At 60.5% G+C, this 13,341-nt stretch overlaps 7 protein-coding genes across 7 annotated transcripts; 3 read left to right on the top strand and 4 right to left on the bottom strand.

Annotated features, from left to right (window-relative positions):
* Positions 1 to 154: 154 nt before the first annotated feature.
* Positions 155 to 760, bottom strand: A1Q1_06508 (uncharacterized protein; the record flags this gene model as incomplete). Its single annotated transcript, XM_014321622.1, has 1 exon — positions 155 to 760. One exon carries the CDS (start codon positions 758 to 760, stop codon positions 155 to 157), a length of 606 nt encoding a protein of 201 aa, XP_014177097.1.
* Positions 761 to 1,244: 484 nt separating this feature from the next.
* A1Q1_06509 (uncharacterized protein) lies at positions 1,245 to 3,698 on the bottom strand (the record flags this gene model as incomplete). Its single annotated transcript, XM_014321623.1, has 1 exon — positions 1,245 to 3,698. The coding sequence occupies one exon, from the start codon at positions 3,696 to 3,698 to the stop codon at positions 1,245 to 1,247; it is 2,454 nt and encodes an 817-aa protein (XP_014177098.1).
* A 75-nt stretch (positions 3,699 to 3,773) lies between these two features.
* Positions 3,774 to 4,223, bottom strand: A1Q1_06510 (uncharacterized protein; the record flags this gene model as incomplete). Its single annotated transcript, XM_014321624.1, has 1 exon — positions 3,774 to 4,223. The coding sequence occupies one exon, from the start codon at positions 4,221 to 4,223 to the stop codon at positions 3,774 to 3,776; it is 450 nt and encodes a 149-aa protein (XP_014177099.1).
* Positions 4,224 to 5,213: 990 nt separating this feature from the next.
* Positions 5,214 to 6,239, top strand: A1Q1_06511 (uncharacterized protein; the record flags this gene model as incomplete). Its single annotated transcript, XM_014321625.1, has 2 exons — positions 5,214 to 5,285; positions 5,355 to 6,239. 2 exons carry the CDS (start codon positions 5,214 to 5,216, stop codon positions 6,237 to 6,239), a joined length of 957 nt encoding a protein of 318 aa, XP_014177100.1.
* A 70-nt stretch (positions 6,240 to 6,309) lies between these two features.
* On the bottom strand, positions 6,310 to 7,199 carry A1Q1_06512 (uncharacterized protein; the record flags this gene model as incomplete). Its single annotated transcript, XM_014321626.1, has 3 exons — positions 6,310 to 6,435; positions 6,613 to 7,093; positions 7,138 to 7,199. 3 exons carry the CDS (start codon positions 7,197 to 7,199, stop codon positions 6,310 to 6,312), a joined length of 669 nt encoding a protein of 222 aa, XP_014177101.1.
* Positions 7,200 to 7,453: 254 nt separating this feature from the next.
* Positions 7,454 to 11,611, top strand: A1Q1_06513 (uncharacterized protein; the record flags this gene model as incomplete). The annotated part of the gene is made up of 12 exons (XM_014321627.1): positions 7,454 to 7,891; positions 8,087 to 8,167; positions 8,224 to 8,664; positions 8,747 to 8,964; positions 9,074 to 9,119; positions 9,171 to 9,269; positions 9,317 to 9,476; positions 9,533 to 9,664; positions 10,026 to 10,486; positions 10,589 to 10,717; positions 10,763 to 10,870; positions 11,099 to 11,611. 12 exons carry the CDS (start codon positions 7,454 to 7,456, stop codon positions 11,609 to 11,611), a joined length of 2,826 nt encoding a protein of 941 aa, XP_014177102.1.
* A 1,003-nt stretch (positions 11,612 to 12,614) lies between these two features.
* Positions 12,615 to 12,875, top strand: A1Q1_06514 (uncharacterized protein; the record flags this gene model as incomplete). Its single annotated transcript, XM_014321628.1, has 1 exon — positions 12,615 to 12,875. The coding sequence occupies one exon, from the start codon at positions 12,615 to 12,617 to the stop codon at positions 12,873 to 12,875; it is 261 nt and encodes an 86-aa protein (XP_014177103.1).
* Between the last annotated feature and the right edge of the window lie 466 nt (positions 12,876 to 13,341).

Genomic DNA, 13,341 nt, shown 5'->3' on the forward strand with positions numbered 1-13,341 from the left:
CATGCATGAGGAGGGCGGGACAAATTTGGTCCACGGGTGCAGAAGGAGACTAACGCCGTATTCCCGGGTGCGAGTCGCAACACATCATTACATAAGCAAACGTTCGATAAGATTACCACGCGGCTGCAGGTGTGGTGTCGCCACTTCCTTCGCGCTAGCCTCGAGCGACCGTCAGCTGCCAGTCGCAAGCACTCTGGGGCGACGAGACCAGCCACTCCTCTATGACGTCTCTTTCGGCGACTCGTACATCTTGGCTAGGCGCGGGCTCCAAAGTGACCACCACTCTGTCTGTTTTCGGGTATGTGGTCCACCCTAAGCAGAAGAGGGACGGCATCGACTCCGTGTACAGCTGCCATCCGATCATGGCATCTATGCTATGCGTCGTCGTGATACCTTTTACCAGAACTGTCGAGACATGGGCCACTTCTAACCGAATATGGTACTCCAACTCCAACCAATCAATCACCATTTGACTGTCAGGCATCACCGCCGCCAATGCCCCCATACGTCGCTCTTGCAGAGCGTAATATCCGCTTACGAACTTGCGGCAGCCATGAGCTACTTCCATGCAGTCAAGCAAAGTCTCCTGAAGGGCAGGAGGAAAGGAGAGGTCGAAGGGTATTGGAGGCGGTCCTGTGATGGGAATACGCTGGCGCAGATGGCGAAGAAGAGTATCAAACGTTGCTGGCAGCGCTGGCAGAAAGGTAAGGCAAGGAGGGACGTTGACTGGGGGGATAACGAGGAGGTCTGGCGGCGTCATATTTTCGCAGGTAGGTGGGTGTGGGGGAGTAAGTCAGGCGTTCTAAGCCCATATTAAAAAAACAGCGTTCTCTGATCTAGTCACAGTTCCAGAGCTGCAAAAGCTGACAGGTGCGGGGAGCGCACACGTACCCTACCTATGAACGCATGGTCATATTTGATGGGCAATGGGGACGGTATCAAGGCCGTATCCTATTGTTCGCGCCGGGGCATTGAAGTTGGCGCGCCAGCCTTAGAGCCTGGTGCCCCTTCGCACTCATCAACGTGCACTATCTTACCTTATCGCAAGCACCCTCACATGGCAGCAACAGCGATCCAGTTACCGCTGGCGCAGCGGATGCGAGCGTGGGAGCGAAAACCCCAAACCCACATCCATAACCAGCAGCAAACAGCTGCTCACATCACGGCAATGCATCCAGAGCGAGCACTTCATTCATCACCGCAACTCGTTTACAGTACTAATACAATATTCGCCCTGCGAAAGATCATCGCGAAGTAGCCTGATCCAAGTGCGAGTAATCCCTTACGGGCCTCCACGTTCCGTCCACCACGAACCTCTGCACTTCATCAACAGGCACCTCCGGGCTCGGGTCAGACGTCACTCTCAGCCCCTCCGCCTCGAGCTTTGCGATACTCTCGGGGTCGTCAGGGTTGCAATCTGGCTCCTGGACTTCATAATTGTCCCACAACGGCGCTTGACCGATGGTGTACTCCTCACTGTCAGCCGATCCGGTAGCGTAGACGTAGGCGGGCCATCGCACAGCCAGGGGAGAGGTGTTGGGGTCATTGAGAGGGTGGCGAGGATCGTCGTCTGCGACTAGAGGCTTGACGTCCCAGTACTTCGATCGCGAGGAACCTGAGACGTACACCCACTCGCCATGTCCGGGATGCCTGGGATCGGAGCGCTCAACGAATCGCACGCGTGAACGCGCATCGGAAAGTCGCGGACGTGGAGCCTGCCATCGTTCCAAGGCTGCTGACGCAGCGGCGAGTCGGGCGCTGACTCTATCCACGGCCGCTGGTTCTCTTGAAACGGCAGCGACCTGGGGGGCATCGCCCTCTGTCTGTGAGGGTCTTTCGGCCGGGACTTGAAACCCGCGCAGAACAAGTGTGGGCCGCGGCTCGACCGCTGGCGCAGTGGGGATGCCAATCGGCCGGGTCGGAGACGGCGCCTGCGCGGGTGGCCGCAACGCCGCCGACGGCTCACTCGCCTCCTCCCGGGTACGCACGCCCGGCGCCGATAGCTGCACAGCCAGCTCAGCATCCCTCACTCGCTGCTCTTCGGGGAGTCGCCACTCGTCCAGTGCTGACTCCGTCACCAACATTGCAGTGCTGGGGTCCATGGCCGCAAGCGTGGCCGAGGAGATACCGGCCGAGGCGAGAGCGTCGGCTTCTTCCGTCCGATTGTCATCCCCACATCCTTGTGTGGAGGGACCTGGCCTGTCCGTCCGTGTCCGGGAGGGTAAAGCACGCTCAGCTGACCCGGCTAGACGTTCTCGCCCAGCTTCAGCCGCCTCCCTGCGCACCAGCGCCTCGATCACCTTCCTGGTCTCGACGTGTAGTGCTTCAAGTTGCGGAACATGTCCAAAATCGGGAGCAGCGTCGATGCTGAAGTCATCGTCTGGTGGAGCACCCCGCGCTTGGTCGGCATTGCGAGGGGGGTGGGGCCGGGGCCGCGGGGAAGACGGCTCCTCCAGCACGAGAGCTTGGATCATCTCTCTAGTCACCGGATCCATCGCCGCAAATGTAGCCTCATAAGCTTCGATGTCAACGTTCAATCTACTGCTGCTGCCCCCACCGCTGCTGGTGGAGGGACCAGCGCGGCCGGCGGCATCGGTCGCCTCGGCCCGTGCAGCCCGAGCTGCTCGGACAAGATTCGCCGCCTCTCCGCGTGCGATGGCCTCCACCAAGCTCCGCCTCTGCGAGTCCATAGCCGCAACCGTCGCGGGGTTGAATCCAAGTGCCTCGAGCGTCGCCGCATCGAGACCGAAGAGCGGGGCGGGTCCGTCGTCAGGCTCGACTCGGTCTTGTGGCCTGGGTCTGAGAACCAAGGTCGAGGTTTCGCCCGTGCGGTTGGGATCGGCGATCAGCCCCGGCGGCGGCCCGTCGGTCGGCTGGCCAGTGTTCCACACCGATCCTGCCCATTGCGCTTCCACAACCGGGGGCGGCACCCATGCCATGGGCGGGTGCGGCTGGTGCCTCGCCTCCATGGCGAGCCTCTCCCTCTCTTCCTCGAAGAACCGCCTGTCGTACCGCGGAAAGATGGCCCAGGCGCTTTGCGTGTCCCATTCGTTCTCGGTGCTGTCGACTGCCTTGCTGCTGAGACGGCAGCGACGCAGCCATGCGCGCATGGAGAGGTACTGCGGGGCATTGCTGAAGGAGCTCCGCTCGAAGATCGTCCGGTTTAGGCCATATCGCACCTCTTGCAAGTAGTTGAGATTCTGGATCTGCCTCTGTCGGTCCAGTTTTGGGTGAGAAGTGACAGACTCGAGGTTGACGATTGTTGCCGTGCCCGCAAAGCTGGACAGCAGGTGGCCCAGCGCATTGATGATGACCGGGTTGCAGTCCGAGTCCCAGATCTCGCCTGGCCGCGCGTTGAACACGATCGTGAGGTCCAGATTGGGTAGAGCGCGGAGCACTGACACAATACCGGCGTTAGCCATCTCGGTCGGCTGGCTGGTCCTAGCGTGTCTCCGCCACTGCTCGCCGGTCGGTCCCGGGTCCAGGACGAGGATGAGCCGGTTCATCCTGTCCAGGACTCGGGGGATCCAGATCTCCAGCGGGATGTCATCGAACACGAGCGACATGCCGCGCAGCACGACAGCGGAGGGAGCGAACCCGCATAGCGTGGGACAGAGCTGGCCCTCGTTCGGGCCGTGCACCGTTGGTCCGGAGTCCGTATACTGCACGAACAATCTCAGTGTTTCGACGTTGGGCATTGGGCCGAGACGGTTCTCCGCGCGGGCACCGCGGCAGTGCGCAAACAGGTGAGGCTGCACGTCTACGTCTGTGACTTAGCCTTCGGCTCCGTAGGCCGCTACGCTCGCCGGCGTGCTGGTGTTGTCGGAGACGAAGCCGAAGGGTCCCGTGCTGTCAAGGGACACTTGGGACCAGAGCTCGGGCCAGTTGGCCCTGTCCGCAAGCCGCTCGTCGGCGAACGCATCGTTCTCCCCATTGTCTACTTGCCGTCCTGGCGGAAGGGTTGGCTCGGCCTCGATCGTGTCGAAATCGAACGCTTCGTCCGGGATCTCGTCCGGCATCGCGGTGCAGTCTGACTCGGCGTCGGAGGTATCAGTCATGGCGGAGTCGCCATCCGATGCGTCTGACGGATCGGCCATGTCAGAGCCCCCATCCGGAGAGAGGGAGGAACTGACCTCCCACTCCGATCCAATGCTCTGCGTGTCGTCCGTGTCGAAGCCGACTAAGTCATCGTCCGTTTCCCATCCTGGTGGTACAGTCCTCATCGTTGACCACTAATAGTGCTGATATTGTCGGAAGAGAGACAGCGAGAGTTGCTTGCACTCATGACATGTGGTAAGTGCGGCTCGGATGGGGGAAATGCTTCATGTGCTCCGGTACTCCGAAACGTTCTCCTGGCTGGACTACTGGCCAGAAGGAGCAGGGGTGACGGGCTTACGGCTGACCCCGTCGTGCCTAGCTCCACCGCAGATTAGCCTTTCTGGGGCAATGCAACCTGTCTGAGCTGTGCGCAGTCGGTTCATCAACGAGTTCTGTATCTGATGTGCTGTGCAGGAACTTGGACAGCCCAAAAGGTCCTGCAAATCAGTAAGCTGCTCGAACAACCATGAGAGAGTGGATGGATTTGAACAGCGATCGAGGGGTTGCGCCAGGGTGTGAGATTGGGGCTCCAGATTCGCCACCGTCTACGAGCAGTGCGCACATGACGCATGTCCTCGGCTGAGACTTACGCTGACTGTCGCACGCTGGCTCAGCGCTCATGTCCGGGTCATTGGCGCTGAATTGAGGCGCCAAAGCCATGAGCTAATGGGCTGGGAACCAGTGTGCCCGCACCCGCACCGCGCACCACCACCACTGCACAGCGAGCTCATCACATGGCTGCACCCACTCTGCCATTCCTTCGTCGAGCGACCATCCCCCGCCATGGCTGACCTCTAGCAACGCTATTGTCACCCGTCCTCTTCTACTCTCTTCGGCACTATCCATCTCGGTTCTTACCACGCCCACTCCCGCACAGCGCTAGAGAGCACCTCCACTCTGCCTTATAAACACAACAAGAGGGTATTCAGCATCTCCCATCTGTCCACCATCTCACGACTTCGCCTATCTGGCATTCCTCATCACTGAGGAGCCGGCAGCGAGCTCATCTCCCTCCCAATCTTCGCATACTCACCCTTCATCACGCAACCTCATCTCCCTTCGCATCTCATCTAGAATTTATAGCACTTGCATACACCACTGCATCGCAAAACAACATGCCTTACCCTATCCCTATCATAATCGGCACAACCATTGCCGCTGTCGGCACCGCCTACTGTTTCAAGAAGGTGAGCGCAGACCCTCTTTCTTGCTGATACCAGTTCGTTTACGACCCTCATCTCGCTCCGATCGTCGAGGCTCTCGTCGCTCAGCACCGCGCCCAGGGAGCCCCAGGCTACAATCCAATCTCTTCGACGCCTGTTGCCAGCCAAGCGAGCTCCGGCCGGAGTAGTGCACTCGATAACGGGGCCGAGAAGCTGCGCCGCCGTCACCCGGCCGAGATGTATGAGCTGGACGAGACTCGCATCCTGCAAGATGAGCGCGACGCCCCGCCGCCGCCCTACGCCGTGCGTCGGCGTCATATGAGCCGGAAGCCGATTCCCACCCCGCCGACTGTGCAGCGTGAGACGACGCCCGTCGCCGCTGAGAAAGTCAGTGCGCAGCAGGAGACGGAGAAGGCCAACATTCTCATCAGCCTTGACACCGCTGCGCAGCCTGCTGAGCCCGCGGCTGTCGTCGAAAAGGCCGCAGAGCCCGCTGAGCCCCTAGTGGCCGCCGAAAACAGTCGCGACATGGAGAAGGGCTCCAAGGTCGAGCGCTCCCCAACTCCGGTGCGCTCCGGCGCCGCAAGCGAGCTTTTCATGCCGATGCCGCAAGCTGCTCGCCCCTCCATTCCCCAGATTCTGCAGGACGAAGCACTCCTCTCGCCGAGCACTGTGAGCTCGGTGCTCTCCTCGCCGCAGCTGCTGGGCACGAGTGAGTTTGGCGACGACGACGTCATCTCCCTCTCGGGCGTGTCGAACAACACGGCCTCCTACGTCGATGCAGAGACGTACACGCCCCGCACACTGTCGCCCATGTCGCCGAGCGACTTCAGTGTCGTCTCCTCGCGCGCGATCAGCCCCTTCATCTCGGAAACCGAGGTCGCGCCGGGCATGGCACAGGTCTTCTCCCAGAGCGGGTGGGACAGCGAGTCGCACCGCTCCGACAGCGAGTGGGAGGTGCTCTCCAACCACCGCTAGATCGTTGTATTTCGTTGTACTGTTGTGCAACATACATACCTATACTGTACTGTATTACACGATGCTATTCTTACGCCGACTCCGGCTCCCACTCGAGCAGGTACTGGAAGTAGTCGAAGCCTTCGGGCGGGCCGATCGTCTTCGTCGACAGCTTCCAGCCCGCCCGGTCCTGGAGGTATCGCTTGCGGAAGTGGGGCTGGCCAAAAGTGAAGCTGAGGTCAGTTCGCATTACGCCGTCGGAACTCACTAGACAAACTTGGACCCCGGCTGCTTCCTGAGCACCCGCAGACCCTCATCGACTTCGCGCGTGCAATTCTTAATGTCCTTCTCGGGGGGGTTCTGCTGTCAGCTATGCACCCAAATTCTAGCTTACCCATGGGTCACCCTTGGTCGTGAGCATAGCGCTGGGGTTAGTTTCGCCCGTTACAATCCGCTCACTCCATCGTTCCTGCCCGTCAGCTGTGCCCCGTTCTCTGAGCTTACCCTTGTCAACAACCATGTCGAACTCCTCATCACCGAAAGTGAGGTTCATAACGTCCATCTCGAGCCAGGTCATCTTCGGCCTGGCCTCGCCGTGTCGCTGCGTCATCTGCTCGATGCACGCGGTCGAGTAGTCGACGTTGACGATGTTCGTCCATCCAGCGTCGTACATGACCTCGGAGAGCTGTGAGTTGCCGCACCCCAGCATCAGGATGCGGGCATCCTTGCCGACCTTGATGTCCGCCGTCAGCTCCTCGAAGATCGGGAGGAGGTAGTCCGGCTTCAGGAACCAGTCAAAGTTGTGCTCGGGACCCTCGCTGTCGTCAGCTACCTCCCAGCATCCACAACTGTTTCGCCACGCACGCCGTGTACCGCTGCTCCCTGTTGTTAGCTTCAAGCCGCTGTTGTCAAAGCTCACCAGTACTCCCGCGTCCCGTATCCCTCGTTCGTCGCCGGAAGGTTCTCCTCGACTTTGCGCATTGTGCTTGGTGAAGTGTTGCTGAAGTCCAGCACGGATGCCCTCCACTTCGTGTTTCAGTGGTGGTTGGGTCAACTTTTCGAGCAAAACCCGGAGCCCCGATCGAGGCTTCCATGACCTGGGCAGGGCTGGACGCGGCTGGCCTCCACCGGCTTCTCGGTTGGCTGGCGGAAGCGGAAGATTACAGCAACCACACGGAGAAGGACGTTCGTCATCGGTCCTTGACTTCGCACCTACACCCCCATCCAAAGCCACCATGGATCCGAACGCAGAGGGCGGCCCGCCCAAGGCCGAGATCGAGATCGCCGAGGTCGAGAGCGACGCGCCCCCTGCTCCCCCCAAGGCGGACATTGAGATCAAGGCCGAGCAGCCCGCCCAGGCCCAGCCTTCCCCCGAGGTCTCGGACGAGGAGAAGAAGAGGATTGAGAGGCTGGAGCGGAAGATGCGAAAGCAGGAGAGGAAGGAGAGAAGGGAGAGGAAGGAGGCGAGGGCGCAGAAGAGACAGGAGAAGCAGGAGAGAAGGGAGAGGAGGGAACGGGAGAAGCAGGAGGCTGCCCAGGCTGCTCAGGCTGCTCAGACTGCTGAGTCTGCTGCTCAACCTGCCGCCGAGTCTGCTCCGGAGGTCACTCAGCCGGAGACTCAGGCGGCGCCCGCTCAACCCAAGCCTGACCCCGAAGTCCAGGCCGCCATCAAGGTACGCTCACTGAACATCGGCTAAGCTGACAGCAGGAACGCCTTCGCGCTTCAGGCGCGCCGGTGAGCGATATCCGGGCTCCGATGGCGAGCTCCCTCTTCCGCTCGGCGCGCGAGCCGGGATGGGACAAGCCCCACAACGGTAAGCTTTTGCTGCAACTTGAAAGCTGACGATGCAGAGACTGACCCCGCTAAGATCCAGCAGTTCCACGAGGAGGAGTTCCAGCGCCGCTTGAGGGGAGAGTACCAGGCGCAGCAGCTGCGAACTGGCCAGGTGGTGAGCTCTCGAACCCTTTGACGAGCTAACCCCAGGTGACCAACAGCATGGAGAAGCCTCTCCGCTTGACGTCGATCCGCCTCAGCCCTCCCCCGCCAACGACGCGCGGTGACTTCCTCTCCGGCCTGCTTGCGCCTTTCCTCTCCGAGGCCCACCCCTGGCTCAAGTGGCTGCACCCCGTCCCGCCCCCGCCCACCAACCTGCGCGAGATCCTGCAGACGACAAAGGCACTCGTGCAGCACGTCGACGACCTGGGCGTGTTCGACATGGACCGTGTCGGCATCCGTCTCGAGCCTGCGCCGAGCGGAGACCCAGATGAGGTCGAGTTGCTCCTGGCTCTGAGGGAGCGCGGAAGGTTCTTCCTCAAGGCTGGCACTGAGTTTGGCGGAAACGAGGGTGGTGCCAATATCACGGGCAGGATACGCAATGTCCTCGGTGGAGGCGAGACGCTCGAGGCTAACGCGGCGCTGGGTACCAAGACGAAGAGCGCGTATCAGGTGAGTGTCTCCCAACTCCCAGCCCCACCGCCATGGCGAGAGCAGTGGGAAGCTTCGACTATGGTGTCCAGCTGACGTGCAGGCGACTCTCTCGACTCCCGTCTTCTCCTCTCCCTATCTCTCCGCCTCGCTCAGCGGTTTCAGCCTGGACCGCGACAACACCGCTTTCGCCTCTCACCGCGAGCTGCAGCAGGGTGGTCGTGTCAAGCTCTCTGGTCTTACGCCGCTCGGCGCCCACGAGCTCGCGTACGAATACGTCCAGCGTGACATCTCGCACCTCTCGCCCAAGGCATCCGTCTCGTAAGCTGTCAGTCGATTTCGCACCAGCTGACATCAGCATTCGCGAGCTCGCGAATACGACGACGAAGGCATCGCTCTCTCACACGTGGACGAGCGACACGCGCGACAGTGCCCTGGGTCTCGGTACCTCTGGCCGTCTGCTCAAGCTGACCAACGTGAGTGTTCCCTGCCCGAGCTTCGCCGAGGACGGGCTCAGCTGACCCCAGGAATACGCCGGTCTCCCTGGCTCCTCGGAGCTCGCGCACTTCATCAAGTCGACAGGTGTTGCGCAGGCGTCGCGGCCCCTGTACGAGGGTTCTGATATTGTGAGTGCCTCATAGCTCGCCAGGTCGCTAGGCAAAGCTGACAGCAGCTCGTGTCCGTGTCCGGCTTCGGATCCATTCTGTACCCGCTCTGGGCGCCAGGCGGCTTCGACGAGCCTCGCAGGACGTACCTTGCTGACAGGACTTATCTTGGCGGTCCCAACTCGGTGCGCGGCTGGAAGGTCGGAGGCTTGGGCCTCAGCGACAAGCGTGAGTGGCATCGGTGGAAGGAGCTGGTCGGACAACGAGCTTTAGCTGACACGCAGTCGACTCGCTTGGCGGAGACCTCGCTTACGCTCTCGGCATCAGCGCCTTCCTCCCCATCCCCGGCAAGGAGCACTGGCCCCTCAAGATTCACACGTTCCTTAACGCTGGCAAGGTGTCCCGGTATGAGCAGCGTGAGTGCTATTTCTGCATCTGCATCTTGGCAGCTTTCGTCGAGCATTGCAAGCTGACCCCAGACCGCTCGTTCGTGGACAACGTGTCCAAGATGGTGTCGATGCCGAGCGTGTCCGCCGGCATCGGACTCATGTACCGCTTCGACCCACTGCGGATCGAGCTCAACTTCTCGATGCCGCTCGTCGCGCGGCAAGGCGAGCGCCTTGCGCGCGGATTCTCCATCGGCGTCGGAATCGATTTCCTGTAGAAACGTAGAATATATGCAACTACTCTTGCACGAAAGTTATCGTATGCGTGAGCCTCCCATTGCACCCTGCATCGACTGACCTTCATGCATGCGCGTAACTCCATACGTTGCAGAGCATGCAGAGCAGGCTTCAGTGATCAGTGATCGAACTCTGACACCGTCCAGCCGCCCCGTTCTGGTCCCGTTGCCACTCCGGTGCCCCGCCATCGTCATCCCCCGTCCGTCCTCCCACAAGTTCGCCCACACCGATCACCTTCCCCCCTTCCTTTCCTGTCTTCCCATCATTTCTGACCTCAGCAACAGCATGGCCGACCCCGCAGCCGACGCCAGAGCCCGGCGCCTCGCCGCGATCGAGGCCCGCCTGAACCCGCCGAAGGAGGATGACGGTGCTGCTGCCGCCGCAGGCAGTTCAGGCTCGAACACCCCTGGCCGCGAGCCGCCGCGCAACATGCCTAAACCGTGGACGCGGCCGAGCGAGCGCGAGCAGAACGAGAAGAAGCGCGAGCTCACGAGGTTACTGAACCGTACTATCGTTCGGGACTCGGGGTACAGGCAGGCGGCGGAGTGTGTCGAGGTGAGTGCGGAGTCCTCTCCTGTCTTCTACTCCGAGCTGCCCAGGGATGGAGGCGGTTGACCATAGCTAGCATGCAGTACAAGGAAGCTGAGCTAATACCAGACTCTCGTCAAGATTGCGACGAACATCCAGACCAACGAGGACCCGAAGTACCGCACGCTCAGGGCTGAGAACAGCCTGCTCAAGAACAAGGTGCTCGCTGTGCCTGGCGGGCGCGATTATATGATCCAGGTGCGCCGAGCGATAAGCTGGAGTGAGGAGTGGAGCTGACAACAGATGGGCTTCCATACAGAGAACAAGGACTTCACGCAATTCTTCATCCTTGATCAGAGCGAGAAGCGGCTGTGGCAGCTTGGTCTGGCAGCTGACGTGCTGCGCGAGGCGGTAAGTCCACTCTCCTGTTCCACTCCGCACTGCGCCGCTCTGCTCTCTACTCCCCGAATGAGAAGTCATCGCAATGCTGAGCAACCTGTATCCCGCCCTCCTACACCGTATGGAAACGACGCAGGACCGGATCCTCGATCCTTCACCACTTCGGATAGGATGCTCCTGCTGTCCCGCCGTCTCCTTTCTGCATAGCTGATATTTTCCGAGCTCCAAGCTAACGCCTAGCTCCCCGAGCTCCAGAAACGTGTTAGCGGCACGACCACATCTACGGCGAATGCAAAGGCGGAGGAGGAGCGCCGCGTCGCTGCGGCCAAGCGGCAGATCGAGGCGGACCGTGAGCTCGTCAAGCAGCGCGTTGAGCGTGAGCGTATCGTGCGCGAGGCGAGGGAAGCCGCCCGCGCCAAGGCAGAAGCGGAGCCGCAACCGCAGGAAGAACCTCACTTCCACGTCCGCGGACAGGGGCGTAAGCTCGACGGCTCTGCATCTACTGAGGGCGTGGGAAGTCCCCAGGCGCGTTCTCGATCGTCACAGGCGGCACAACAAGTCGGTCCTGATGACGACACAGACATGATCCCTAGCGATCACGAGGAGGACGATGAGGAGGGGGAAGACGACGGGGAGGAGACGGACGAGGAGGAGCGCGAGTTCAGGCGCCAGGACGCGCAGAACCGTATGGGCATGTTCGGCATGGCGAGCAACGCGCATCACTGGGGAGGAGGGCAGAAGCTGGGCGAGTAGAGTCCCGTAGGGGAATAGAAGCTAGGCAAGCAGTGGTAGGGTGATGAGCTGGTAGGCCGCGGCTGCGCTCCATTGCATTCCTCGACGTCGCATCCCTACGTCCTGATCATACAGTGATAGCTAGTAGAAGCTCGAGATAGGCCATACAGACATAGTGGTGTTCAGTATCCATGCACGGTTGTATCAATGCATTCGCGGTCTACATGCATTTGCAGGGAGCGTTTGTCCATACAGGGAATCGAACTCGAGTTACGTCACTCAGAGTGCCACGTGCTAATGTTCGCAGTTTTCGCTAAACGCCGCTCTGGCGTATCGCCGACCAGGGTTGTGCAGTCTGTTGGTTCCGCTGGGATGGCTCGCAGCCAGGCAATGTCCCACAAAGGCGACAGCGACCTCAGCTTCGACTCTTTGTCCACCAACACAACACCTTATCGTGAGCATCCACAAGGCGCAGCGCGAAGCCCCTCGAGCGAGTTCCTCAAGCCCCCGACCGACTACACGCCGTGACGACCGACACTCCGCTTTCCGACGTTTTCAGAGCGGTCCATACACTCTCACCCGACGACACTTCGAAACTTTTGTGAAACTCGCTCGAGGTCAAGCAAGGGCTTCATCAAGAAGCGCTGACGACGCGCCGACACAAAGCGAGAACGAACAGCAGCTAACTGGCCAGGACAAAATGACCAAAAAGAGAAGAGGAGGAGGACGCAACAAGAAGGGACGTGGACACGTTCGCTTCGTCCGTTGCTCGAACTGCTCGCGCGCCGTCCCCAAGGTGAGTCTACCTGGCGGTGCAAGGCTTGAGTGAGCGCGGCATCTGCGGCAACGGTTACTGCAAAGCTTGCAGACGCTGTGCTGTTCTGAGCACAGACCCGTGCAACCTTCGCAGTGACTGCGTGTCGTACTCAGATTTTACCCTCCGGCCTGTGCCAGCTATATATTGCCTGAGGATCGCAGCTGACCATATCAGGACAAGGCCATCAAGCGCAACACCGTCAAGAACATGGTTGAGGCCGCTGCCGTCCGTGACCTCTCGGACGCCTCGGTCTACTCCGAGTACGTCCTCCCCAAGCTCTACGTCCGTCTTGCGTACTGCATCTCGTGCGCCATCCACGCCAAGGTCGTTCGTGTTCGTTCGGACAAGCCCGGAGCCATCAACTCGCGTAAGAACCGTGCGCCCCCTCCCCGCGCCATCTTCCGTGACGGCAAGCGCGTCAACCCCGCTGTCGCCGCTGCCATCCAGGCTCGCCAGCAGCAGGCTTAAGTCTTTGTAACTCTCTCTTTTCAATCAAAAATAGAGGTTGCATGGGCTTATGGGTAGATAGGACTAGGACTGAATGACATGAAGTCCATTCCGCACAGACCAAAACTGGAGCACGCGCACATACTGACCCAACTCACCTTTGTCGACGAGGGATGTGTTGACGCTCTTTCGGACCCAGGTATCACCGAGCGGCTCTGAACTCGTGTTGTGAGCGGGGCCGTGATCGTGTGCCGTCGTGTCTCCTGAGCTGCTGCACATTTACAGCACTTGTAATGCTTCAGTTCACTGCGCGCTCGGTGTCGCTGCCAGGTCACTGCATACGCAGGAGCCAGCTGTCGAGCTGTTGAAGCTGCTCAAATTTATGAGGCGTCGACGGAGTCACATGAGAGGCGCAGATCTGCGCCCTGTCTTCGTGATGTCGCCGTCGACCAGAACTGCTCACACAACCGGAGTCTCCCACGGCCTC

This window comes from Trichosporon asahii (genome assembly GCF_000293215.1).
Source record: "Trichosporon asahii var. asahii CBS 2479 unplaced genomic scaffold scaffold00075, whole genome shotgun sequence".
Classification (NCBI taxonomy): domain Eukaryota; kingdom Fungi; phylum Basidiomycota; class Tremellomycetes; order Trichosporonales; family Trichosporonaceae; genus Trichosporon; species Trichosporon asahii.